General features: G+C 48.6%; 2 protein-coding genes across 5 annotated transcripts in view; one reads left to right on the top strand and one right to left on the bottom strand.

The window, feature by feature from the left end:
- The first annotated feature begins 639 nt into the window (after positions 1 to 639).
- On the top strand, positions 640 to 6864 carry Atp5po (ATP synthase peripheral stalk subunit OSCP). Its single transcript, XM_048422637.2, has 7 exons — positions 640 to 775; positions 1653 to 1703; positions 3179 to 3289; positions 5303 to 5432; positions 5793 to 5905; positions 6386 to 6472; positions 6690 to 6864. Exons 1-7 carry the CDS (start codon positions 740 to 742, stop codon positions 6801 to 6803), a joined length of 642 nt encoding a protein of 213 aa, XP_048278594.1. The 5' UTR covers positions 640 to 739; the 3' UTR covers positions 6804 to 6864.
- Positions 6865 to 11072: 4208 nt separating this feature from the next.
- Itsn1 (intersectin 1) overlaps positions 11073 to 25474 on the bottom strand; it is a 189439-nt gene continuing 175037 nt past the window's right edge. For all 4 annotated transcript variants that reach the window (XM_087899157.1, XM_087899163.1, XM_087899147.1 and 1 more), the window contains 6 exons: positions 25059 to 25271; positions 23714 to 23835; positions 22619 to 22701; positions 22267 to 22350; positions 21659 to 21832; positions 11073 to 19500 (listed from right to left, as the gene is read on the bottom strand). In XM_087899157.1, coding sequence (XP_087755283.1) covers positions 19352 to 19500; positions 21659 to 21832; positions 22267 to 22350; positions 22619 to 22701; positions 23714 to 23835; positions 25059 to 25271 — 825 coding nt within the window. In that variant the 3' untranslated portion in view covers positions 11073 to 19351. The remainder of the gene's footprint in view (positions 19501 to 21658; positions 21833 to 22266; positions 22351 to 22618; positions 22702 to 23713; positions 23836 to 25058; positions 25272 to 25474) is intronic.

A 25474-nucleotide genomic window follows, 5' to 3' on the forward strand; every position in this document is an offset into this window, starting at 1 on the left:
AAGCGTGTTTTTAATTAATTCCCGTAGTAGAACCAGGAAACCTGTTGTTGGATGGAACTGTTGACTGACTGTCTTTGCTGTAGAAGAGAAAATTAAGGGCAAGTGTTGAAAAACGTGTCGTTTGTAAGAATGCAGAGAAACAGGCTAAGGCTCGTGCTGACTTTAAACTTTCTACGTCTCTTTGATTAAAACCTGACTCTAGTTCTGATCTTATTCTGTCCTACCCTGAAAAGCACACACCGCCGAAATCTAGCAGGTCCAGGCCCTAGTAAGACGAAGAAGGAGAAGGGGAAGAGAAAACTGTATCAGACCGGGAAACCTCGTCTCAAGCATGTGACCCTAGGAGGTTTGCTTGTGTTTTTTGTATTGATTTGTTTAGCAAAGCATGAATCATTGGCACCAAAGCACGATTTGGCAGACGACGGTTCTAGACGAGGCAAAGGTATTGACGATGAACGTGCAAAGAATCTAAATATAAACCTTAAACTAAAGAGAACCTGTTCAGTCAGTAATATAAGATTTAATTTTCAGATCTCGTTCGGGTTCAAGCGTTCAGCCGCATCACAGCGCCTATGGACTACAACTCCCAGCATGCAAGAGGTCTCTTCCATGTATCCTGGAACCCGATGAGTACATTTCCCAGAAAGCCGAGCGGTTACGCTGGCGCGCGCGCGTGCGCTCTGTCGCCTCTGGGCTCCGTCCCCCGCGTAGGGTTTGACCTACACCCGCCCGGAGAAAGATGGCGGCACCAGTAGCGTCCGGGCTCTCCCGGCAGGTAGGCGAAGCTGGCGGGAAAGTCACCCAGGGTGGCCGGTTCCCGGCTCCCAGCACCGCGTGCGAGGACGTGGCTGAGGGGTCAGGCCGCCCACAGGGCCGTGGGCCCGGCGACTGCGGACAGCATGGGGCGGATGGCGCTTCGGCCCCCGGGTCGTGGGCACGGGGTTGCGCTGTCTTGACCTTGACATCCGGTGTCACTGCGTGGAGGAGCAGCGGAGGAGCAGGCGGCCAGGGTCTGGGAGAGGGAGGAACCTGGAATTGGGTGGAAAAAATATGCTCCTGGATCATCTGCCGCGATGCTTTTCGTTTGCAATACCGTAGTTTTTAACTCATAGCCAGTTCTAATCTATGCATTCCAGAGCTGGAAATATAATGACCTGTGCCCTTACGAGGTGCTTCCTAAGCTGTCGATTCCAGGCTTTTCCCGTGACAGACGGTGTCATCTCTTAAGACCTGAAGCCTGGTGTCATATCAAGTATACTCAGTCTTTGGGCTTAGGGAGCATTTCAGTTCCTAAGCAAGTATATTTGCTTGAATCGTGACTGAAGTCCTCCTACTTTCGTTAAAATTTTTCTCAAAGGTGATATAACTGTCAATCTTCCACTTTCATATAAAATTCTTATCGAAGGTGATAGATTTCTTTTTTTTGAAAATTAAATTTTGGGAAGTTAGCATTTTCTCTCACAGCCATCCAGCGGGGAAGGTGGTAGGGAGGCTGTTTCCAAAGCAATTGTAGATAATAAAAAGCAGTTCCCATTCGTATAACCTATGTGATAGAGAATCGATGCAGCTAATCACGTAGATTATTTTAGCATACTGCTAAGCTAATGCAGAAATCCTTCACATAACCCTGTTCTTTCTCTTGTGTTCTAAAGGTGCGGAGCTTCAGTACGTCAGTGGCCAGACCCTTTGCCAAGCTTGTGAGGGTATGCTGACCTATGTTCTTTCGTGGTGGGAGTTAAACAGAAACGCAGTTAGGTGTGGAAATACTAACCTTTTCTCGGCAAGATTAGCAGTTTCCAAATGAGGAACTCCCCTGCGGGGGAAGGGGGTCAGCTCATCATCCCTAGCCTTTCATGTTTTAAGAATTATTTGTTTGGAACCAGCAAGAGTGCTCTGCAGGTAAAGGCTCCTGGTAGCAAGCCTGAGAATCTGAGTTCAATCCCTGGAAGCCATATAGCAGAAGGAAGGACCCTGCAAATTGTCTTCTACTCTCTGTTCTCCACATATGTGTACACACACACACACACACACACACACACACACACACACACTAACAGGATGTAGGGATAAACGAATTTTAAATTGTTTTCCCAGTAGTCCTCCATAGACAAGCTAGCAGTTTGTTTTCTTTCTATGAAGGAAATATTTCTAACTAAAGAAAATAAGGTGCCCAGATTCTTCTTTTTTTTCCCCTGGAGACAGGGTTTCTCTGTGTAACAGCCCGGCTGTCCTGGAACTCACTCTGTAGACCAGGCTGGGATTTGCAGAGTGCTGGGAGTAAAGGGGTGCACCACCACCCGCTGCAGGGTTGGTGCCCAGATCCTTAGAGTTGTTACAGGAGTTGATACTGTGTCTCAACTCCAGGTTACTCCTTGACACTCTGTACCCTTTTTCTCCAAACAGAATCATTACTGATGGGTCCACTAGGTTGGTTCTACTAAACCATTGCAAAGGTCTGCCAGCCTCTTTCTTTTTAAACCAGAAATCTGATTGACGCAGACAACTCAACTTGGTTACCAAGTTGGAGTGAAGTATGGGTGAATGTACGTGGATTATTTTGTAACTCTAATTACTAGTTCATGTGTGAAGGATCCATTCAGCTTTCTTAGCTTACAGGTCTAAAGATATTCTGGGCCGCATATGCTCTCCAGTGCCCAGGCCAGTCAACTGTACATAAACTCACCTTGGGAAATAGCAGAACAGAATGCATTAGGAGCGGTGGGGATGCAGTAGGAACTTACAGAGACAGAGTCCACCCGTCTCAACAGAAGCAAAATCTGTGAAATCTCTGAGTAAAGGCATTTTATTCATCCTGAGAGCGTCCTCAAACACCGTAACAGTGATGGGGGAGTGTGCACTTGGGCAGTTCTCAGACACGGTCTCCGGCTTCGCCTGTCTTCAGAGCTGTGAGCTGTTAGTTCTTGAACCCTCCCGTGCTTAGAACCTGCCTTGTTACTGAGTTCAAGAAAGGGAAAGCTCAGACAGTTGCAGGTAGGTAGAGCTGGAGGAGACAGGGGACAGAGGAAGTGAGATGTCCCTCGTGTGTGAGTTCTCCTTTAGGACTGCTCCTTCCTGGGTGACGAGCTTAACCGGTGTGGCAATGGAAATGTGGTCTCTAAGTCAGAAATAGTTGTGCTCCTGGCTGAACTCTTCCTCCCCTCCCTCTTTTCCTTTCCAGCCCCCCGTGCAGATATACGGCATCGAAGGTCGCTATGCCACCGCCCTTTACTCTGCTGCTTCTAAACAGAATAAGCTGGACCAAGTGGAAAAGGAGCTGCTGCGGGTGGGGGTGAGTAGCTGTCCTGGGGGTGCCTCTTCCTGTCCTGCTGTTTTGCCTTCAGTTTTTTTAGCTGTGCATTCTAGTGGGATATAACCTGTAAAAAGAGCCACTGGAAACTACAAAATATGTTTAAGAACATTTGGCCATGTTAGAAGATCAAGGTTATGTTAATGTCTTTTGAATTTATTTTCACATTACTGAAATTACATTTCTTCATGACAGTTTCTTCAGAAACTTCCTAGATTTAAAAAAAAAAAAAATCTGGAATTGCTTTTCCTCATTTTGGGGATTGGGGAATGTTGGGCATGTACAGGGCAAATACAGAGGTTGGAGTCCTTTCCTCTACCCTGCGAGTTCTGGGGAGCAGACTCAGCTCAGCAGTGCGGCAGCCAGTGCTTTGTCCTCTGAGCCATCCTGCCCTTCTGGGGAGTTTGTCACATCTGTCCCCAGATGTGAAAGAAGAATGGCTGAGCAGAGGCTGCTGGGTAACGAGATGGAACTGACAGGCCCAGGACTGCCTAGGAAAGAAATCTCTCTTTGCATTTCCTTTTGAAAGGCAAAGAAAGGGGAATCACCTTTGAATTAGCAGAAACCAAGTGTAACTTAAATCAGGGACTCCGCTCTCACTCCATGGCCAGTGTGGTCACCCCAGAGGAAGGGCGGTTTTTCCAGTTAGATGTTTTAAGAATGGTGTGTGTTTCCTAATCCACATCCCTTAGAGGAAGCAGCCCAGCTTCCCGGCCCAGCACAGTGTCCTGTGTAGTAGGACCACTGCACTGGCTGCTCATCTCACTCACGCAGCTTAAGCTTGACTCCGTGTGTAAAACAAATTTAGCCGTCCTCCCTCCTTGTCTGACACTGAGGCACTTGGCTGGGCCTGGCTTCCTGCCGGAGACCCTGTGGAGAGGCATTGACTGGAGCAGACAGGCCTGTGCCGGTCATCACTGTATGTGGTGGTCAGTTAAGCTCTCTTTGAGCCAAGCAATCCTGTTCACCGTGAAGGTGATGATCTTGGTGGTAGACATTAGCTTGGGGTGTGGGCAGACAAGATGTCTCCTTGGGTAAGGACACTTACCACCAAGCATGGCATCTCAGTTCACTTTCTGAGACCCACGTGGTGTATGGTGGAAGGAGAGAACCAACACTGGCCAAGTTGTTGTTGGACCTGCACACACACACCATGCATAGTCTCTCCCCTCCTTCCTCCCTCTCTCTCTCTCTCTCTCTCTCTCTCTCTCCCCCTCTTTATGTGTGTATCTGTCTGTCTGTCTCTCTCATGTTTCTAATTACTTAGATTTGCTTTTATACAACCCAGAAGTCAGTCCTGGAGAAGAAAGGAGACAGTTATCTGAGGCACTACAAGTGAGGTTTTAAGGGGCTGGGGGCAGGGGTGGTGTGGTGAGAGGTGTCACCTTAGATGTCTGCTAGATGTTGCTAGCAGAAACATGCGAAGGTGGGTAGGTAGCCCAGGTTCCGGGGCCATGTCTGTAAAGGCCTCTGTGTGGCTACTCGGGTGGGAATCCTAGCGTGAAAGTCAGCACTGCTTGGCAATGGACTGAATTCCAGCCAGGAGCCAGGGGGTGCTGGGGAGCAGCTGGCAGGCCATTGTGGGTCCTTGAACTCTAGTCTGATGTTGAGGTCAACAGATGCTGAAGCTGCAGGTGGTTACTAAGTTCGTGTTTGTGGTTTAGCAAAATAGGGATAAAATGGATTTGCAGCATGGTTGTGGTTCTTGTTCTCTTCCCTCTCAGTCCAGAGTCTCACAGTTAGGTCTGTCTGGGCACTCTGAGAGAGAGGCCTCGGTGTAGCTGGGGAACGAACGTGTGCTGAGGAAAACGGGCTTACCGTGTCACATGCGGTAGGATATTTGCTGAGACTGTGGCTGCTTAATTTTGTATGATTTCTTAAAATATATGTAAGGAACCTCATAAGGTATTTCTGGAGTTCTTTAAAGTATGTCTTTAACCCCATGTAAAGTCATGAACAAAATGTGTACCGGCTGACTCGTGTGTGTACTTACAGCAACTCCTAAAGGACCCCAAGGTGTCTCTTGCGGTTCTGAACCCCTACATCAAGCGCTCCATCAAAGTGAAAAGCCTGGCTAATATCACAGCCAAGGAAAAGTTTTCTCCACTGACAGCCAACCTCATGAGTGAGTGTGGCCACGTTTACAGTTGGCTTTTCTTAGATAATTGTTTTAACTGTGCAAGGGTTATGGTTAGGGTTAAGAGGGGAAAGGGACCAGAGGGAGAAAAAATTTGGTGCCCCAGGAAGTCAAAAGAAGGCATCTGATCCCCTGAAACTGGAGTTGTAGGTGGTCATGAGCCAACCAACATATGGGTGCTGGGAACTGAGCCTGGGTTCTCTGCAGAAGCAGCTCCCGTGCTCAGAGTCACTGAGCCATCCCTCCAGCCCCCATTCGCAGTCTCCAAGAACTCTGATTGTGGTGTTTCCCTGCTATGAATTGACTTTGCTGTGAGTGTGACTGAGTGAGTTCCTGTCACTTTCCCAGATTTGCTTGCTGAGAACGGACGGCTAGGCAATACCCAAGCGGTCATCTCTGCCTTTTCCACCATCATGAGTGTCCACCGTGGAGAAGTGCCGTGCACGGTGACCACAGCATCTGTAAGTGGCCCTTGCTGCTCACTGCGGAATGTAACTTGTCACTAGTGAGTTTCCTGTGAGCCTCCACCTGGAAGCCAGCAGTTAGTCATTGGGGATTCTGGCTGCATTTAAAGGACATCGAAGCATTTTATGAACTAGCGATTTAGGTCCTGTTATGGCCTGGACTCATAACTGCAATGTTAAGTTCTAGAATAGGACTGTTTGACCTGTGACCTGCGGCAATGCAGTGCAGTAACTCACCACCATTTATTGGCGCTGCCATCTGCTGGGGACCCTGTCATCTGTTACTATCCTAAGATTGTCCTTATTTTATAGTCAAGAAGGTGAAGCTTGGGTGGGCTCAGGATCTGACCTCGGGGCTCTTTTCTCAGAAGTCTACACTCTGTGTACATCATAGTCCCTTCCTACAAGTGTTTGTGTTTTATTTCCCTCTCTTTAACTGTATTGTGCTGTGTTTAAAGGGTGGTCATTCTTTTTTAGCCTTTAGATGAAGCTGTTCTCTCCGAGTTAAAGACCGTGCTGAAGAGCTTCCTGGGTCAAGGGCAGATCTTGAAACTGGAGGTTAAGGTGGGTTTGGTCCCTTCATTGTCTGACTCGGCCACGGCTGTGGGAACCGAGGCAGAGCTGAAGCTGAGTCCTGATCCCGGCATAGTTCCCATCCATGTTGTGGGTGGTCTGCTTGTTCTAGTGAGCCTCCTTGGGATTTTGGGTTTTTGTTTTTTAATCTATGCACCTGATGAGCGAATCCTGTGTTTTCACATTTGCAACCTGTTTTATTTCCTAGACTGATCCGTCAATCATGGGTGGCATGATTGTCCGAATTGGGGAGAAATACGTTGACATGTCTGCAAAGACCAAGATTCAGAAGCTCAGCCAGGCCATGCGGGAGATGCTCTGAAGGCTGCCACCTGTGTGAGCGCTCATCCTTGGAGCAATAATAAACCGCTTCCTGAACAGAGGGTGCGGCTTCTTGTCCTTTAAGGGTTTGCAGTGCAAGGTCTTCATCCTCCTGTGGGCTCCTCTAGTCTGGAGGTTAGAACGCCCTTTGGGCTGGAGGATTTGGATAACAAACCAAAGTTTGTTCTTAGGAACTCCTTGATTAAATTAACATTGTATCTACATATACAGCCTACCAAAATCTCATGTCTTTGAGGGGTAGCTGAAGGAGGCCTCTATACTGAAAGGTTTTCTTGATCCTGACATAAAACTCCTAACCATAGTTAGAAGGTAAAACTTAGGTGGGCTCAGGGTCTGAACTCTCAAGACCACTTTGTGCCCCTCATATGAAATCTAGCAATCTTGTGATACGGTAGAACAGATATCTCTCATTTTACACATGAGATTTGTTTAGGGTAACATGGCTGAACCACAGAGTCTGGTCTGCAATCCCCATCTCATGCTTGTTCCCCTTGTGACAGATGGCACACTGACCCCGGCTGGAGCCAGCCAGTCAAGCTAATACACAAGTCCCCATTTCCCTTCTCGCGGTGCCCCTGAGATGCTCCCAGTCCACCTGCAGCCAGACAGCTCCCACATGCTCTTCCCAGAGCTCGCCTCTGAGGCCGCTGGAGAAGCGGGAGCTCTCTGGGTCACCAGTAGCCCCTCCTGGGCCATGCCCAAGAGCGGTTGCCTACAGACAGCTGGTGACTTGTGTTGGCCTCCTTTGAAGGGCCTTACCCAGGGCTAAGTCTCAGCAAAGGGGAAAAGAGGAAGTGGGATGTGTCCGGGTACCCTTCACTACCAGCAGCCTGGCAGTTCACAGGTGGTTTCTTCCAACTGGATACAGATGAGGTGGTGGGATCCAGAGCAGCCAGGCGGGGGGCAAAAGCACTGCGACCCCAGGCTCTTAACACAAGGGAGAAACAAACCTCTGTTGCTGAGCACTGTTGGGCTCGTCTCTCCTGCTGAGCATGATTCCACCTTCCCAAGATTCACTGCCTGCCGGCAAAGCCGCTGAGGACAGGAGCCTCGCATGCTCACTCCAGGGCTCACACAGACAGCACCACTGGTGCGGATTCTCTCACAAGTCCCTGAGAGCAGCACCCAGAACAGCGCCCCAAAGCCTTGCCCACGGTCGTCTTGTGCTATGAAGTTCAATATCCGCACACAGAACGGCGCCCCAAAGCCTTGCCCACGGTCGTCTTGTGCTATGAAGTACATTATCCTGGAGCTGAGTTGAGGCTGGCCATGGGTCTGAGGCAGTGTTGTGCCTCAGAAGTGCTGAGATTCAGCGTGTGCCCCCTCTCCCAGCTTCACAAGGAAGCCCTTCCTAACACCTTCAAACAGAACAGCCTAGTGTCCCATAATCCCAGCACTCATGACTGAGGCAGGAAGATATGGATCTTGAGGTCAGCCTGGGATATATATTAAAACCTTACCTCAAAAAGTGTAAGTCTGATCCAACACTTGGAAGGCAGAGGCAGGCAGATCTGAGTTCAAGGCCAGCCTGGTCTACAGAGAGTTCCAAAACAGCCAGGGCTACACAGAGAAATCCTGTCTCAAGGAAACAAAGCAAGCAGAACAAAATATCAAAACAGCTGGAACGGTGGCTCAGTGGTTAAAAGCACATACTGGTCTTCGAGAAGTCCTGAATTCTGATGCAACACGTATATCAGGCAGCTCACAAACACCTGTGGCCAGTGCAGGCAGCGTGCACTCATGTGTACGTGCCTGTCCCCCCACCATATCACCATGTAATTAAAGATGAAAAGATATATATATATGTAAATATATGTATATATATGTATGTGTATATATATAAATGTAACCATTTGGGTCTTAGAACAAATTACAGTAAATGAAGGTATAGCTAAACAACTCTCAAAACCACACTGGAAGACAAGCTGACAGAAAAAGCAAACAAATTGGAAGGTTTCTTTGAGTTGTGCAATTGAACAGCCCTTTGCATGGGCATGATATGTGTTAACTATTAAGTAGGATACACGTAACATCCTACGTTGGGTGTACAGAAGACAGCACATGAAGGGCACCACAAGTTCACACTGAAGCCAGTTGTGCATGGGGTGTGAGACAGGAGGACCAGGAGTTAAGGTCAGCCACAGGTAACTGTGTGACCCTGTCCAGAAAGAAAAGCCCACTCGTTAAGAGTCTCCAGGGAGTTTTGCTGGGCTTGCTAGGTTTCCTTGGCGCCCCTAACTGTTGTCAGCATTTCCATGCTGTTCTCAGGAACACTCAACACAAGGAGTCTGTCTCAGAGCTGACTGTCTGAGGACACAGGAGAGCTGGAAAGGTAGGGATTGCCATATTTTTTTATTTTATTTTTACATCATTTTTCTTGTACAACTACAACCTTATCTCTGGGAAATAGCCACAGGGAGAGACTCGTTTTCAGGGCTGTTGGCGTCCTGTGTGTCGACAGAGAAGCAGAATAATCTGAGGTAGTGAGGTTGGCTGCTCTTGTTTTATTCGTAAGCTTATGTGATTTAGACCATACAGGCCAAAGCGACCAAAGAATGAGATGCTGGGCCTGGCGATTCCTACTGATGTTGCCACTGTACAAAGAAAGCAGGCAATGCCCTGGTGCCATAAACTGAGCAGGCAAAACAACATTTCACATGTAATAAGGTGCCAAAGGGCATGCAGACATGAGAAAAAAAACAACAAAAAAACACCTTTTAAACAAATGGAAGGGGGCTGGAGAGATGGCTCAGAGGTTAAGAGCATTGCCTGCTCTTCCTAAAGGTCCTGAGTTCAATTCCCAGTAACCACATAGTGGCTCACAACCATCTGTAATGAGGCCTGGTGCCCTCTTCTGGACTGGAGAAAGAATACTGTACACATAATAAGCAAATAAATAAATATTAAAAAAAAAATGGAAAAGAAACTTTATGAGCCTGCTTCAGCAGGCCTTGTGCAGATGTAGAAGCCTGTAATTTATAACAATGTCTAATAATCTTTAGAACTCTGTTAGTGTTATAAAGCAGACACTAATCCTTTCTTGAAAATACTGATACTTAGCAACAAGTACACATTACAATGAACTGGACATCCATGGGGGAGTGGCTTAGTTCTGCCACTGCCGGCTGTGAAGAAGCTGCATGCTACCAGCATTGTGACCCGCTACAGAGATCACAAACACCAACCAACGCCATGGGGGAGGGCCCTGCGTTCTCTCATCTGGCTGGTGTATCCTCACAACCTGTGGTCACCCAACCCCAGTGCTCATCATTCCTGGAGAGAAGAAACGGGGTCTCTGCAGACAGAAAAGCCAGAGTTTGTTCTGCACGCTGGCCTGACATGGCCTTCCCAGGCTACATCTGAGCGAGCTAAGTGGCCCCATCTTTGAGACTAGAGGCAGCTACAGAATAGTCATTTTTAGCCTTAGCAGAGTCCAGAAAACATCCTGCAGTAAAGCTGCCCGCACCTCTGCAGGCAGGGCATGGCTTGACTCCAGCATGCGCCAGAGCGGGGTTATTAAGACAAAAAGCTGGCAGTATTCAGAGGCACACAGCTTACTGAAAGAAGTGCTGGCCCAACCCACACACATGCTTGTCCTTTCAATCAGTGGACCCTGGACTTCCTGCAGTGAGCTGGGTTCATCTGTGTCACCAGAAACTGGCTCTTAATCGAGAGGCATTTCCGACCAGGTGGCAAGGCTGGACTCAGAGTCACCACTAATTAAAGTCATTTGTAGATGCTCTCTTGGGGAGCAGGGGCTAGGGGAAGACGTTAGACAGTTTCACAAGCCTCCCTGGGTCATCTGAAGGAACATTCTAGCGGTGCTCAAAAGCAGCCTGAACTTCTGGTATTTTTCTGGAAAGGGTGTAGAGTAGGGAAGGCAGGCCTTTTGCCTCAGCCTGGGCCTTCAGGAAGCCGCATGGGGTACCTGTTTCCCCTGCCTACAAACAGCTGAGCCTGGAAAACCCAGGCTCGGCCTCCCCCCACCCTGAATGCTACTGAGTTCTCTGACCAGGCCACATTCCTGACTAGAGTCCATGTTCTGTGGCACCAGTCTGTTGGAAGACAGGCTGTGTGTCTCACTCCAGAATATGACATCTGCAGGAGACAGCCTGTAGTGTAACAAGATCTCAACCTGGGTCATGGCTACATGGTCCCTCCCATTCTGTCATGCCTCCGCCCACTTCACTAACACCATGTCCCCTGCAAGGCAGAAAAAAACAAATTCACACTTTTGAATTCCTAAACATTCAACTTGGATTTGTCTTTTAATAAAATTGAGTTGGGTTGAACCCAAGTGATCCGATCAGGCATCGCTACTCCTGGAGTATGGTTTTAGGTTTCTTCTATAGTTTATGCACTTAAATTAGATTCCTAAAATACTCTCATATACATACAGAAAAATAATCTCTCAATGAGAAATCACATTTTACAATAACAAGTTAAATATTCAGACTAGAGAATCTGTTAAGTTTACGCAACATTGGGCAGCATAGCCTCTTACATACGGTATATACATATAATCGTCATTCCCCAAAAACATACAGCAGAGATGTCAGGACGAACCACACACAGAGCACAGTCATTTCACGTTATGCAGTGGATTGCTGTCTTTGTCTTTGTTGGAAACTGCATTAGATGCAGAAACCTAGGAGCTGTGAGCTGTTAGACACAGGTCATTTGGTGGAGGCTTCTCGCCTCTGTACAGGTGTGTATGCCCCTCATCGGCGTGTGTGAGGCTGCAAAGCTGCAGAGCTAAGACAGTACAAACCGGTGAATGGCAGCTCACTCCCCTGTACGAGGAGCCGTCACAGGGGAAAGGACTCGGGCTCCCAGTGGGCTGTGTGGACCAGATCTGAGGCCGCTCTCTCAGTTCCAAGATACTTGGGGCCATTAACAACAAGGGCTCCTTTAAATGCACATCTAACCATTGAGACCTTTGGAGAACACTCAGCAAGTGATGGTTTGAGAATGCTGATTAATGAAGTGTGTTCTAAAACAGCCATTAAAATGGATGCCGATGCCGGAGGTGGTCAGGTGTCTCTACGGAGCGTGGCCACGGAAACAGTCTGCTTTTCTTTAAGGTGACTTAAATCCACGACAGGCAGACCTTCTGTCTCTCTTCTCCTCCTCAGTTTTCGTGGTTTTAGTTTTGAGATAGGGTCTCATGAAGCCCAGCCGGCCTTGAACTCCTCTACAACTGAGGTTGGCCCTAAATTCCTGATCCTCCTGTCTCCATCTCTGGAGCTAGAATTACAGGAAGGGAATCAAGAGACTTGAGAAAGATTATTGCTCTACATGTGTAGATTTGGGACTACATCTGCAAAAGGCAAACAGAGCCTCCGAGGGTTTAGAGCATCCAATACAAGGAAAGCTATACAGCACAGCAACACACACACACTGGTCTTCCTGGAGCCCTGGTCTTCTAGAACTCAGGGGCTAACACACAGCAGGTTTTCTCCTTTACTAACATCACCCAAGAGCCACACACAAGCCACAAGGGGGGGATCTAGCATGTGAGGGCCCTGCCTCTCAGAAACAAAATCTCAGACACTTGGCCTCTAGGACAGAGAGGCTCCTGGCTCCAACCACTCTTCCTCTCCAGAGATTGGTAGCCTGACTGGTGGCTAAGGGAAAGGCTTTATTTCAAGGCAGAGAATTCACTTTAGAAGGCTCAAAGCCACTTGCTGTTCAGCGACACAGCCCAGACTGGGACCTGAGAAAGCATCAACCATCCATTGACAACCCCCATCCAGTCAGGGGTGCTTGCGATTGTGAGCTGGGGTTCGGCGCGCTCTAATTATCCCAGACTGTTTGTAATTTCAAGAGATAAAAGAATGGCATGTTGAAAAATAGATCACTTTCTGAGTATGCATGAGGCCCTAGCTTTGATCCTTAGCACTGCAAAGAAGATAAAAGAAAAAAAAAAAAAGGAAGGGAGCCGAGAGGAAAGGAGAGATGGCATTACTACCCCAGCTCTACACAGCCTGCCAGGGAGATCTTTCCAAAGGAAAGAGACACAGAGAAGCCCTTCTACATTTACAGTGCAGTCAAAGCAGATCCAGGGTGTGGGGCCTAGACAACTCACGCTCCACACTCAGCAGGACCCAGACAGCTCAAGCCTTTGCCGTCACTACTGAAATCCCCAATCGTTTGGGACAGGGAAGTCACAATTTTTATTTTTGCACCTGGCCCACACTGGTCGTGAATGCAGCGCGGGGAAGCGTGCTCAACGCATTACCTGTCTCCTTCAGCAGGACACACAGCCATACACACTCATTCACAGACACACATCATGCAACCAGTGACTACATCTCACCGTTTGCCACTTAAAATATCAGAAGTTGAAGTCTTAGGGTAGACACTCTGCTGTTCAACTGACTTCTAGAAGTCCTGTGGGAACAGAGGTCTCCTTCAGGCAGTCAGCCCTTTTCTGTGGAGAACTGAGTAGCAAAGTTCTCCTCGGATTTAGACACAGAAAAGGTGAGGAAGTCAAGGAGGTGCTTCTGGCAAGTCCCAGCGCCAGCAGGCAGGAAAACCACCTCACTGTGCCCAGAAGCTTTGGGTTCATGCCAACTTTCAACACTCATTGTTCGGCTAGGTGCGCTCACTCACCTACCAGGTTCTAGCCCTTTCTCTGTCGTTCTCTCTAGCCACTTCCTTCTGAGTCACACAGGAGCAATGCTGTAAAGTGGCAGCAGGGGGAGCCAGCACCCCGGGACCTGCCAACAGAACAATCTAGGAGCCGCAGGACCCTGGAGAAACTGCAAAGGGGAAGGCAGCTTCTGCCGCGCGAGCCACCACACCGACGTTGGCTCCTATGTTTCTGGGGTCCCCACTCTGTTTTTACCAAGAACAAGAGGAAATAAGAAATCTGAGTTTGAGCCGAGAATGGCAAAAGAGCATTGCTGGAGAGGCAGAAAATCACAGGATGGTAGTCTTGCGAATGGTAAGTAGAAGACGGTTCTAGAAGGAAAGAGGCATCTCCATGGCACAAAAAGGAGCCTTGGTCCCTGATCAGTTCTCCAGAAATCCCAGAGGGATGATGGGTATTTTGAAAGCTGACAGAATAAGCCCACTTCTAAATGCAACTCTCCTCGGTGCCCCTTGAACACTAAGATACCCACCATGTGTATATGCGCTTATGTTAGTTCGGGAGCTCTTGCACACGGACCCCAGATTCCAGCGCTGTCTTCCCCCATAGCTCTGCACCTTATCCTTTAAGACAGGGTTTCTCACTATAACTCACTAGCCAGTTCAGCCAGCCCCCCAGGGAACACAGTCAAGGATCCTCTTGTCAGGGCCTTCCCAGCACTGGGATTACCGGTACATATTGCTGCATCTGGCGTTTTGACGTGGGTGCAGAGGATCAAACTCAGGTCCTCGGGTTTGCACGGCAAGCGCTTTACTGATGGAGCCATCTCCCCAGTCATGGAACGTGGATTTTATGTTATTAAAATGACTTAAAATTAGATTTACATGTTGACTTGAAAGTCAAAAAGATGGCTTCTCTGACTCCCAGCCCCCTGGGCGTACCCTGGACAGAAAGGACGACCCCCTGAAAGAACAGCACACCTTTAGCATTGCTGACCGCATTAGCGCTCCTGATTGTAGACGGGCAGTGCGCTGGCATCTGAGTTTTAATGTTCTCAAGTTAGAGAACCTGAGATCACGGCCATCTTTCTCATGGGTGGTGTTTTCCATGCTTCTCACGGACAGAACCTTTCCTGGCTCTTACAGAGGTGAAGTTATTATACATCATAGTTGGCCCTGGTAACCTACAAAAAGAAACCTCATGCGGTGCCTTGGGAGGAAGCAGCCCGGAACTAGCAACTGCTTTCCAGGTATCGGGGAGCAGGAAAGATGAATCCCTTGGCAACCAGCCAGCGGTTTATTCCGAGTCAGAGCTACCAGGAAGTATTTAGTTTCCTTGACCAGCCCATCATAGGGCAACGTTCATAAATAGGGGTCATTCAAAACAGAATACAGTGCCCAAGAGCTCACAGGAACTTGCCGTTCAGAAGGCGGCTACACCGGAGGTGTGCCTCTGTGACAAGGAGAGAGGGCTAAATTACATCTTCAGAAATATGACTGCCTGGCATGCAGGGGTGGCAGGGGTGGCGAGTCTCCTCCCCAAAGATGTGGTCCTTTAACTCCTAAAAGGAGTGCATGGCAGTGGGCGCCATTAACCTCCACGCAGCTCTCACCTGGCGTCATAGCCTGAGAGGCCCGGGTGCTTAAAGAGCTAGCACAAGCCTGCTCCAAGATCTCTTTTGACTGCCTGTCCCTCTCTTTCTCCTCCCCCCTCTCCCTCCTCCCTGCCTTCTTTCCCTCTTCCCTTTTTCCTTCTGCTTCCCAGCCTTACCTTGACCTTGCATCCCTGGCCCCCTGCAGGTACAGACCCTAGGCAGGTAGGTAATTAATGTAGCTGGAAAAAGTCAAGCACTGGCCCTCCTTAAAGCAAACTGTGCACAAAAGGAGTAGGGGGCACAGGTTGGCATCTTCAGTACCCACACCGGGACACCTTGCTGTTGCCTACTAGTCCAGCAAGGGCAGAACTCTCTTAAAGAAGTGTCCATCACTCACACAAACCAACTTCTGCCCTGAGTTCTGTCCCGGAACATGAGCCTAACCAGATAGCATCCCCAGACATGTCATCGTCAGTGTGTCTCCGGGGAGAACGGATGGAAACAAAGAAAAGACACAAGAATTCAGCCCCAGGAGAGAGGAGGCAGAAGCAGGGACGCCAGAACTACAGCAGGCCTGAACCCCGGAAGGAAAGGCAGAGAGAAAGAGTCTAACACACTTTCAACCTCTTCTAGGACTCAAAACAGCCGAGCAGCTAGACCACAGGTCCTTGGTGTGCAGGCTGCCTCTCTTCGCCTCTCCATTGTGGTCTCAGCCAACTCAGGTACTTCAGCTTGCAAATAAAGCCAGAGAGACCCTGTCCATTTGCCCTGGATTTCAGACTCATGAGATTCTGGACTCCCCCTGGATGCTCTGAGGTCACTAAATTCTACTCCTGCCCAGCCAGCTCCTGCGGAGGTCGCGGCTGCATCACCTGGGAAGACCAACCTGAAATTACCAAAGCCCTTGGCCTCCTGGAGCCACCTCTAGGACTCAGGTTGGCACCAAGTCAGGATAACAAGTACAGGGCATGGTGGTGCACGCCTTTAACTCTATCACTCGGGAGGCAGAGGCAGGTGGGTCTCTTGAAGTTTAAGGTTAGCCTTGTCTACAGAGTGAGTTCCAGGACAGCCGGAGTTAGCCAGAGAAATCCTGTCTTGAAAAACAAGCAAACAAACAGAAAGGTAACAAGCAATGCCCGTGATCCACTGATCCGCTTTCTCTTGGGATGTTTGTTTCCAGTGCAGGTCAATCCTCCCAGGGGAAATCAAGTCTCCTTATATACTGAAGTCATACCTTTGTTTATAAAATTGAAGACAGCTGAGCACAGTGGTACACACTTGTAATTTCAACACATAGGAGGCTAAGGCAGGAGGATCCTAAATCCAAGGCCGGCTTAGGCTATGCAGTGAGGTCCTGTCTCAAAACAAGGAAGAAAAATGTCCATTTCCCATTAGAGTTCTTTGGGAAGAATGGTTTTTTTGTTTGTTGTCCAAGGACAGGAACATATTATACAAACAGCTGATGACGGCATCCCCGCTGTCTAGCACTCCTGGTGGCTACAGTCTAGAAAGATCTCTCATTCCAGCCAGGGCAGACCTAGACCTGAACAAATTACATATGTCTCCAAACTCTGGTGGACACAGCAAATCTGGTCCCAAGAGATAAAGCTATCTGTCCACCTGCTAGGGGGACAAAATATCAGCCCTGCCTCAGAGGTCAGACTTGACCCCTTGGGACAAGTGGTTCGTAAAGAAAACCCAGCGTAGGAGCTTTGGTCCTCAATGCTCTCAGGGTCAGAGCGTAGCCACTTCCCAGGAGAGCCCCTTCCTGAGGGAGAGGAGGTCAGAGTGTGGGAGGTACTGGCAGTGTGGCTCACAGAGGAGAATGCCTCGAGGTGGGGGGGAGGTTTGAAGGGCTAGCATCAGGATGCCAGGAGGCATAGCCTGGACAAACACTGCATACAGCTGGGGTTCAGATCTCTTGTTGGCAAGGACATGCCATTTATATGAAATGCAGCCTGGCTGTTCTAAAAGGGAGACGTGAAGAAGTGGAGAATCAAGGGTTTGTGGCTCTGTCGCCCATGGATCACAGCGGGACTCCCCTGCAGGACTCTGGAGTCATAGCTGGGTCTGAGGGCCAGCCCGACTCATCCAGAAGTACGCTCACTCATGACAAATGACAGTAGCAGATACAAGGACACTAATCCAGATTTGTCAGCTCCCAGGATCACCCCCAAGGATGCCCAGTAGAGTCACCTGGGGAAAAGACCCACAGACATGCTACAACCATGGGATTCTGTGAGAGGGTAACCTAGGACCTACAGGGGCCACCATGCATGCCTCAGACTTCCTACAGGAATATGGACGTTCAACATTAACCTGAAAATAAAGTCGATGAAGGGAAAGGGGGCTAAGGGACAGAAGGGAGGATCAACAGAATGGTGGCTCAACCCTGGCCATTTGCACACTCAACACTTGTTTTTCACACTATGGGAACATGTCCTTCATCAATACACCGAGCAAAGCCTCCTGGGCATAGAAACAGGGAAGCATGAGTTATGGATCGATTTACATGTTTCATTTAAAACAGTTTCTTAATAACATAAAAAGCACAAACGTGAAGCGTTTTGAGTGTTTTCTGCTGGGAAGTGGTAAGCCAGTACATGCCTGAAGCTAACTAAATCTAGCTCGTGTTCGGCTAGAAGCTGCTAACGGAAGAGTTTATTGGTGTGTTTAAAAATAAAATAGGTATGTCTGTTGTTCTTGATACAAAAGTCAACACTATCTTCAATAAATAAATAGTAAGTGTTTCTCGGAAGTATGAAATGTAAACTTTGTTGTCCTTTCCCACATACATTTTTTGAAAAATCACGTGACACACATACATGGACAGGGACCTGTAGGCATGAGGTCACATGAAGCGTTCAGTTTTCAGTAGAGTAGTTATTCTGACACGGGCACACTATCACTTACAAGAGACTTCTAGAACAATCCTGAGGACCTAGCACAGAAAAGACCCCCACCTAACCCAAAAGAACCTGAGGCCAGAATCCAGAGACATGCAAAGAACACTCATGACCACAGACTGGTCATGAGAACGCGACCACGGGAACAAAACTCGGCCCACACTTTCCATCAGCAAAGTAAGTCATTATCTACTTAACCAACCTACCTCTTAGCATTTAAGGAAAAGAAAACCTGAAGTGCTCAGACTAAAAGCTTGGTCTACACACCCTGACTCTGGCAAAAAAAAAAAAAGTGCCTGTGTTTCTATTATTAAAAAATTGGTGTGTGCCCGAGAAAGCTTAGGGGAGAGTTTCCCATCTTCCTACCCCATGTGTGGGGCCCACGTGTTCCCATGGTCTTTCCCCCTTCCCACACCAAGTAATGGATTTTCTTGGCAGCTCCCACCATCTCCCAGTTCCATCTTGAATCCTTTCTGTTTCAAACTTCATCCACGTAAGGCATGACCTCCTGGGCTGAGCACTAAAGGCTGCTGCGGGAAGCTCGGGCTGCTCACCAGACAGACCTTCTCAGAAACATCACAGGGTCTCCAAGGCCAAAGAGAATGTTCCAAGAATAGCCGGCAACCAGGACTCAATAATGTCATCGAGCCTTCCAAGTGCCCCGCAGTAGATTTAGCTCATCAGGGCAAAACTTCGTAGGTAAGGAACTTCATGGCATCAAGGCTTCCCAGGGACCCGAAGTGGATCTAACTCAACAGGACAGAACTTCATAGATGAGCTTCCAGAACCATTCTCCAAGCACATCTTGAACCATCCCATGTGCACCAGTGCGTTTTCGCTGATAACTAATCGAGGTCTGAACAACTCTAATGCACACTTGAGAATCTTCCAATAACAGCTTTCCAGGGGGCCAAGCAGGTGCCTGCCTTAGGAGCCATTATACTGAGCAATCAATCCCGGGCCCCATTTCCCAGTGGAGGCTGGACTCCAAAGCAGCAATTCTGTCATAACCGGACTAAACGCACCACACACGGGGCTTCATAGGTCAGGGAGTCTGCAAAGGGGCTGCTAGAGGTGAGAAATAGGAGGCCTACACAAGTTCTCCAAAATACAGCCCCCACGTTTATAAATCTACTCTGTAGTAGCCAGACCCATGCCTTGGCCCGGAGAAGAATCCGGGCTCCCAAGGGAACCTAGTTCAAGGTTGTGGATTTCTGAGACTCTAGAAACCATGATGGGACCTATACTGAGGACAAAGGAAAAGAGAATTTGGATTCATAAAATGGGACATGGTTTGAAGGGCAGGATTGTCGAGAACTACTCCTAGTAGCCTTGAGGGACTTTGTCTTTGCTGTCCCTGTTGCCCCGGGACTGATCAGCAGACAGTGTGAGGGGCCTTGAGAAGGAAGTCCTCTATGATCATCCCGGGACTGCTATGGTTCATCAAACAACTGCAGGTCAAGGCGGACCACAATCTCTCCCGTGGGGACCTCATGCAGCAGGAGACATTTTGTAACTGGCCCCTTGGAGCCCTGGTCTTTCTTGATGTCAGCCACTCTGATCTCTGTCCGACCTAAAAAGTCTGAAAGGAGAAAAAGCAAAGCATGCTCAGAAACAGTTCCCTGTTCCCAAGGCACACTGGGATTCCGCCTATGGCACAGCCAGGCTCCGCCTCCTCTAGGACCCTTGAGAAGACCAACACTAGCCCCTCCCATTTACTTCCCCGTGGAGTCGCCAATGTGCCCTGATAGGTCACTGCTAAAAACCCATAAAACAAGATAATATATATCCAAGATGATGGGTATACCAACAACTCTGATTTCTTGTTATGCATCACATGCTTTTATTGTAATAACCCACAAATAGAATATATTCTGTATCTACTTTAAAATATATTAATAGAGTCAAGGAGATGGATCACTCAGTAAGAATACTTGCCTTGCAGGCACCAGAGTCTATACTTAAAAAGAAAGCCAGGGGTGGGCTGGAGAGATAGACAGCTAGCAGTTAGAATACATGCTTCTCTTCCAGAAGACCTGATTTTGGTTCCCAGCACCCACATGGTGGCTCACAATCACTTGCAACTCCAGCTCCAGGGGATCCAACACCTCTGCTGGTTCCCATGAGCTCCTTCATGCATGTAGTGCACACAAACTAACATAGGCAAATACACATACCCTGTTTTCAAAGTGTGCAGGGAGCTAGAGGCGTAACTCAGTAGAGTGCCTGTCTAGTATGCATTAGGCCTGGGATTCAGTTGCCAGCACCATATAAACTGGCTTAATGTGGTTTCATGTAGCCCAGGCTGGCTACATGAAACCCTATCTAAAAAAAAAAAAAAAGAAAAGAAAAGAAGAAGAAAAGAAAAGAAAAGAAAAGAAAAGAAAAGAAAAAGCCTTCTATGGTGGCACAAACTTGTAACCCCAACACCGAGGAGGTAGAGACAGGATGGACAGCCAGCTGAGCCAACCAGTGAGCTCCAGGCCGGTAAGACAGTTTATCTCAAAACACAAGGTAGACAGCTCCTTAGTGATTATACCCAAGTTTTACATACATACATGCATACATACATACATACATATAAACATACATACAGAGGGCCTGAGATTCAATTGCCAAGTACCCATGTAGAGTACCTTACAACATCCTCTACCTCCAGCTCCAAGAGCTCTGACACCCTCTTCTGGACTCCACAGGTACCTACACACATGACATACACGCATATGCATGACATACATTCACACATACATACACATGATACATATGTATTTAGTTTGGTTTTTTTTTTTTTTTGACATATGGTCTCTGTGTAGCCCAGGCAGTTCTGGAACTTGCTCTGTAGACCAGGCCGGCCTCAGACTCACAGAGATCCTCCGGCCTCTGCCTCCCGAGCGCTGGGACTCAGTCCAGTGCCAGCATCAGACCCTCACTCAGCCCATTGCTGGCTCGGCTTTATTATCTTCCTCTGATAATGACTGGGACTTTGAGCTTTAAACTCATTCTCCGGTTTTGATTTGGCTGAGAGAGTGTGGCATCCTGGATTCACCGGCCAAAAGCCACGACAGAAAGAGCCAGTGGAAGGAAGGATGTGCTCAACACCACTGAAGCTTCTTAGGTCTCCTGTGAGATAACAGCTGATTCTGAGACACCTCAGTGGGCTAATAATCCTCTTCCACTGGTCAGCCTTCTCCCACGTGGTCTACATTTTTCACAGGGTATCCTTATGTAGTCCTGCTGGCTTCCAACTCATAATTCCTGACTCAGCCTTCTGAGTGCCGGGATGATAGATGTGAATCACCAAGTATGGCTATCTTGTTGCTCTGTTAAACATTTACTCATCTATCGTGTGTGTGTGTGTGTGTGTGTGTGTGTGTGTGTGTGTGTGTGCCCACATGCACGAGCCATAGCGTGTGTTGAGTCAGAGGACAAGTGACAGGAACCCACTATGTCAGCCCCAGGGATCAAAGTCAAGGTTTAGCAGCAAGTGCCTTCACTGACCGAGCCTCGATGAGAGTAGCCAAGGACGGAAACACAAAGCAAACTCCATCGAGGTCTGTAGGCATGCCCTTCCTCACACTGCTTATGTTGGAAAGCAGACCACTATCTAGGGAAGCAGCCAGCCCAAGAGCGTTCTTCCACGCCCACCCAGGGGGCTCCAGCAGCTCCTCACACTACGCCACAGGACCAGGGGCGCCCTGAGGGGTGCCCTGAGGGTGCCCTGAGGGCCACTGCCCACTCACCGTCGGGCGAGAACTGGTCCCTCTCGAACACGGTGATGCAGAGGACGTCCTGCTCCAGGTCTCGGATGAAGAACTGGCAGTTGGAGTTCCACTTGGGGTTCAGCGTGTCCTGGATCGTCTTGGTGATGTGGCACTGAGAGCCCATGGTCACCTCACAGTATGGGTTGCTCTTTCCTGAAGTGAACAAAAGCCCCTGCCAGGTGGGACACGTCTCATCTCCATCCCCCTCGACCTTTGAGATTAACAAGTGGGAAATCTGGAGGACACACCCATAGTTTGGTATCACATCTAGAAAAACAAATCCATTAGCAGGGCTCAAAGTCAGATCCCTCCTATCTGTGCATATACGTCATATGTACTGTATGTCACATGGACTATGAATGAGACCTCTCAGGTCTCCCTGAAAAGAAGGACAATAGAAAAGAATTTACAAAAATTATGTGTGTCTATATATGTATATACATACATATACATATATACATTCATATATATAACTCTTTGACAAGTGCTGGAAAAACAATGCATAAGAAATATCATAAATGATGTCAAGTTCGTTGGGGAGAACACCCCAATACTCTAGAGTGGTTGTGTGGAATTGGTGCCCTTACCATGTGACCGACAGGGCTTCAATTCAATGCCTTCTACAACGTTCACCATCAGCCTTCCAATGCCGGTCGCTCGCTGGGAACGGACTAGACCGCAAGGAAACAACACAAAATGTTTTGTTTCGCATTCGCTGTGATGCCCTTCTCTCCCCAGCATGCCCGCAGTCTGTGCTGTGTGTTTGCCCTCGCTAGAAAGCACAGTCCCCTCCCCCTCCCGCTCTTGGCACCTGCCCTTCATCCACCACCCTGTGCCCCACTTTGCTCTCACCATCTCTGCGCATGTACGTGTCCCAGTCCCAGAGACACGGGGATGGACTCGGTGACCCCTCCCGCCCCAGTCTCTAGGGCCCATTACCCAGGTATGCCTTCTCGCGCTTCTTTTTCTCCGTCTCTATGTAGAGCTCAGAGGCGGCTTTGATTTTCTGCACCCAGGCAGTCCTTGGATGGGAAAAGACAGAATGTTGCCAACAGATCGATCAGAACAGAACGGGCTTGGGGTCTGCTCAAATTCTGCTTTCGGGACTCTTTTTACTTGGTGTATTTGAATTTAACAACAATGTCTCCAAAAAGAAAGACTGATTCTGTATTTGACGGTGCTAATAATTATCTCTGTCATCAGAAAGAAAGACTTTTTTAGGGGGGAGAGGGCTCACAGTTTAGTCCCAGCTGGTAGTGAACTGAGTAAGTAATTAAGGACGACCTTGAACCCCTCTTCCTGCCTCCGCAGTCCGAGTGCTGGGATTGCACGCTCATGATCCCCTTCAAGCTCCCTACTCCCATGGTGGAGGAACAGGCATGGGGCTCCTCTTCCTCCCTCACTGCAAAGCATCGCATACTTGGCGAACCCCGGAAGACAGGAGGTCTTTCTTTCAAAATCGCCCAAGAAAAGAACCATGTTGCACACAGAAGAGCAAAGACCACACGGCAGGAGGCGCTTTGGCGCGCGGGTTTTCTCGGGGTGCCATATGCACAGTAACTTTAGCCAATCTTCTTGCCTGGCAAGAATGTTCTTGGGAATGTTGTTGGCCTTGTGTCCAGCTCGCCCCTCAGAAAGAGATCTGTTCCATTTGGCTCCAGAACGGTCTAAGACAAGACTGAAGCAAAATGCCCGCAACCCAAAGACCCAAATTGCCTTCCCGGGGGCTGGGGGCGGGGTTAGTCCCAAATCACTTTTGTATTGGCTTCTGCCACCTGGGAAACTTGGGGCGATCTAAGCATCTCTGGATACCTCAGAGGCTGCTGAGCATTTCTAAAAGAGAAAAAGAAAGGAGAAAGCCTCGAGCAAAGCTGGTTTCAGTCCATTTTATTTTGAACTAGATGTCCAACTTTTGAGAAGTTAAAAAATTGCATAATACTTCCCCGTGCACTGAGGTGACACAGTTGCGGCTGGGGAACGCTGGGGCACGCTGACAGGTGGCCCTCACCGGCACCGGGGAGGGCTCGGGCTTACCTTTCATTTATGCTCTCTGCTCGGAGGGTGTAGACTCGGTCAATGTGGGAAATGTGGAAGACGGGCTCGTCCCCAGAAGGGTCGGTGGGCAATTTTACTAGGACCTCATTTAAGAAAATAGGCTGCAAAGTAATAATAAAAAGCGTTGCATAACAAGGCGGGGCCTCTGTGTGTTCACAAGCTCTGTGTGTCTGCAACATGATCATATATGCGCGTGCATGCCTGCCATCAATGTCAATAAGCTACACTGAGCATGTGCATGTGTGTGACTCAGTAATCAAGTGAAGGCTGTGTGTTCGAGGGTGTAGTTTGGTACACAGACTATATCAGAATACAGATTTTATGTTAAAATAAGGTATACGGGTGTTTTGCTTGCATGAACGTCTGCACACCGAGTACGCAATGCCCACAGAGGCTAAAGGTGGGGAGGGGTCAAGTCACCTGGAACCGGTTGTGAGCAGCCAAGTGGGTGTTGGAAACTGAACCTAGATCCTCTGTAAGAGCAGCAAGCATTTCTAACCCGTAAGCCGTCTCTCCAGCCCCATTAGCAGTGACGTTTATACAAAGTTTTGGTCATTTTTGGTACCTTTGAAATCTCTACATGTAAGCCCTAACTGGTCCGTTTTCCCTGCATTGCATCCTAAACAGCCCGCAGCTACGAGTCTCTCCCCGGATTTCATACAAAGGCTCCAACAACACTCCACATAATAATAACACTTTCTCCCAAAATAAAGCTAACTGCTGCTCCTGTGAGAACCCTTGAGGAAAGACACCCCCGCAGAGACGAAGTTAGAAAAATAAAATCTCCCTTCGCGTAGCAACACACAAACAGTCCTGCATACACGGGACTTAGCGTTCTGTTCCATGCTATTCTGTTCCATGCTGAAGGTTTCAAACCACCGTGAGAGTTTGTCAGGGCATCTGGGGCAGTATGGAAGGGGCAGTGGATGCTCGGGCTGGCCATGCTGCCTGTTCACTTGTATGAAGTGGGTCATGTTTTTGTCACGTGGGAAGTGGGGATTTCCCACAAATTATGTGTTACTCTGTCCTAGCCCCTCCCCTTATCCTAATCTATTTTAGCTCCTCCCCTACTCTGTCTTGGCCTCTCCCCTTACTCTATCCTAGCTCCTCCCCTTGCCCTATCTTAGCTCCTCCCCCACCTATGTTGGCCCCGCCCCTTACTCGATCCTAGCTCCTCCTCCTAGCCCCTCCTCTTACTCTGTCCTTGATCCATCCTTTACTTTTAGCTCCTCCCCTTTGCTTTCTCCACACCGTCGTACCAAACCCTTAAGAAATGGACTTCTTTTGGACACTCCCTCTACCTGCGACTTAGCTTGAACCTTACCGTTTTGTACATTTTATACTGCAAGTTAGATTTGGGGCTGAAGACTTTGTCGGTGCCGGAAGAGCCTAAGGGCTTTGTGATTTGGGTCAGCAGGAGGAAGTCGTTGAAGAGGAAGCCATAGAGCTCCTTGTTGCTCTTGGCCTTGTAGAGCTTCCCGCTGTGCAGAAACTTGCGTGGCCCCAAGCAGTTGGTCACTGAGTTGAACACCAGTTGCTAGAAGAGGCAAGCAGACAGGAAGGAGGGATGAAGGGAGTCCCGCTCTTGTCTTTGTTTCTCTGTCGCAAAGCCTGAACGCTGGGCCCCAGCAGTTCTGAATCCCACAGACAAACGAAGAAGGACTCTGAGGAGTTCCAGCAAAGGCTCTAGGGTTTCGGGTACCCGGATTAGTCTTGGTTAAATTCTCAAGGCCTTTCTGC

The sequence above is a fragment of the Myodes glareolus genome, chromosome 2 (genome assembly GCF_982192425.1).
Source record: "Myodes glareolus chromosome 2, mMyoGla1.1, whole genome shotgun sequence".
NCBI lineage: Eukaryota > Metazoa > Chordata > Mammalia > Rodentia > Cricetidae > Myodes > Myodes glareolus.

What these genes read in the sequence shown, in the direction of transcription:
- Atp5po (XM_048422637.2), top strand. Translation starts at nt 740, where the DNA reads ATGGCGGCACCAGTAGCGTCCGGGCTCTCCCGGCAG. An exon ending in CCTTTGCCAAGCTTGTGAGG is followed by an intron (nt 1,704 to 3,178) that starts GTATGCTGACCT and finishes TTTCCTTTCCAG; the next exon opens with CCCCCCGTGCAGATATACGG. An exon ending in AGGAGCTGCTGCGGGTGGGG is followed by an intron (nt 3,290 to 5,302) that starts GTGAGTAGCTGT and finishes GTGTACTTACAG; the next exon opens with CAACTCCTAAAGGACCCCAA.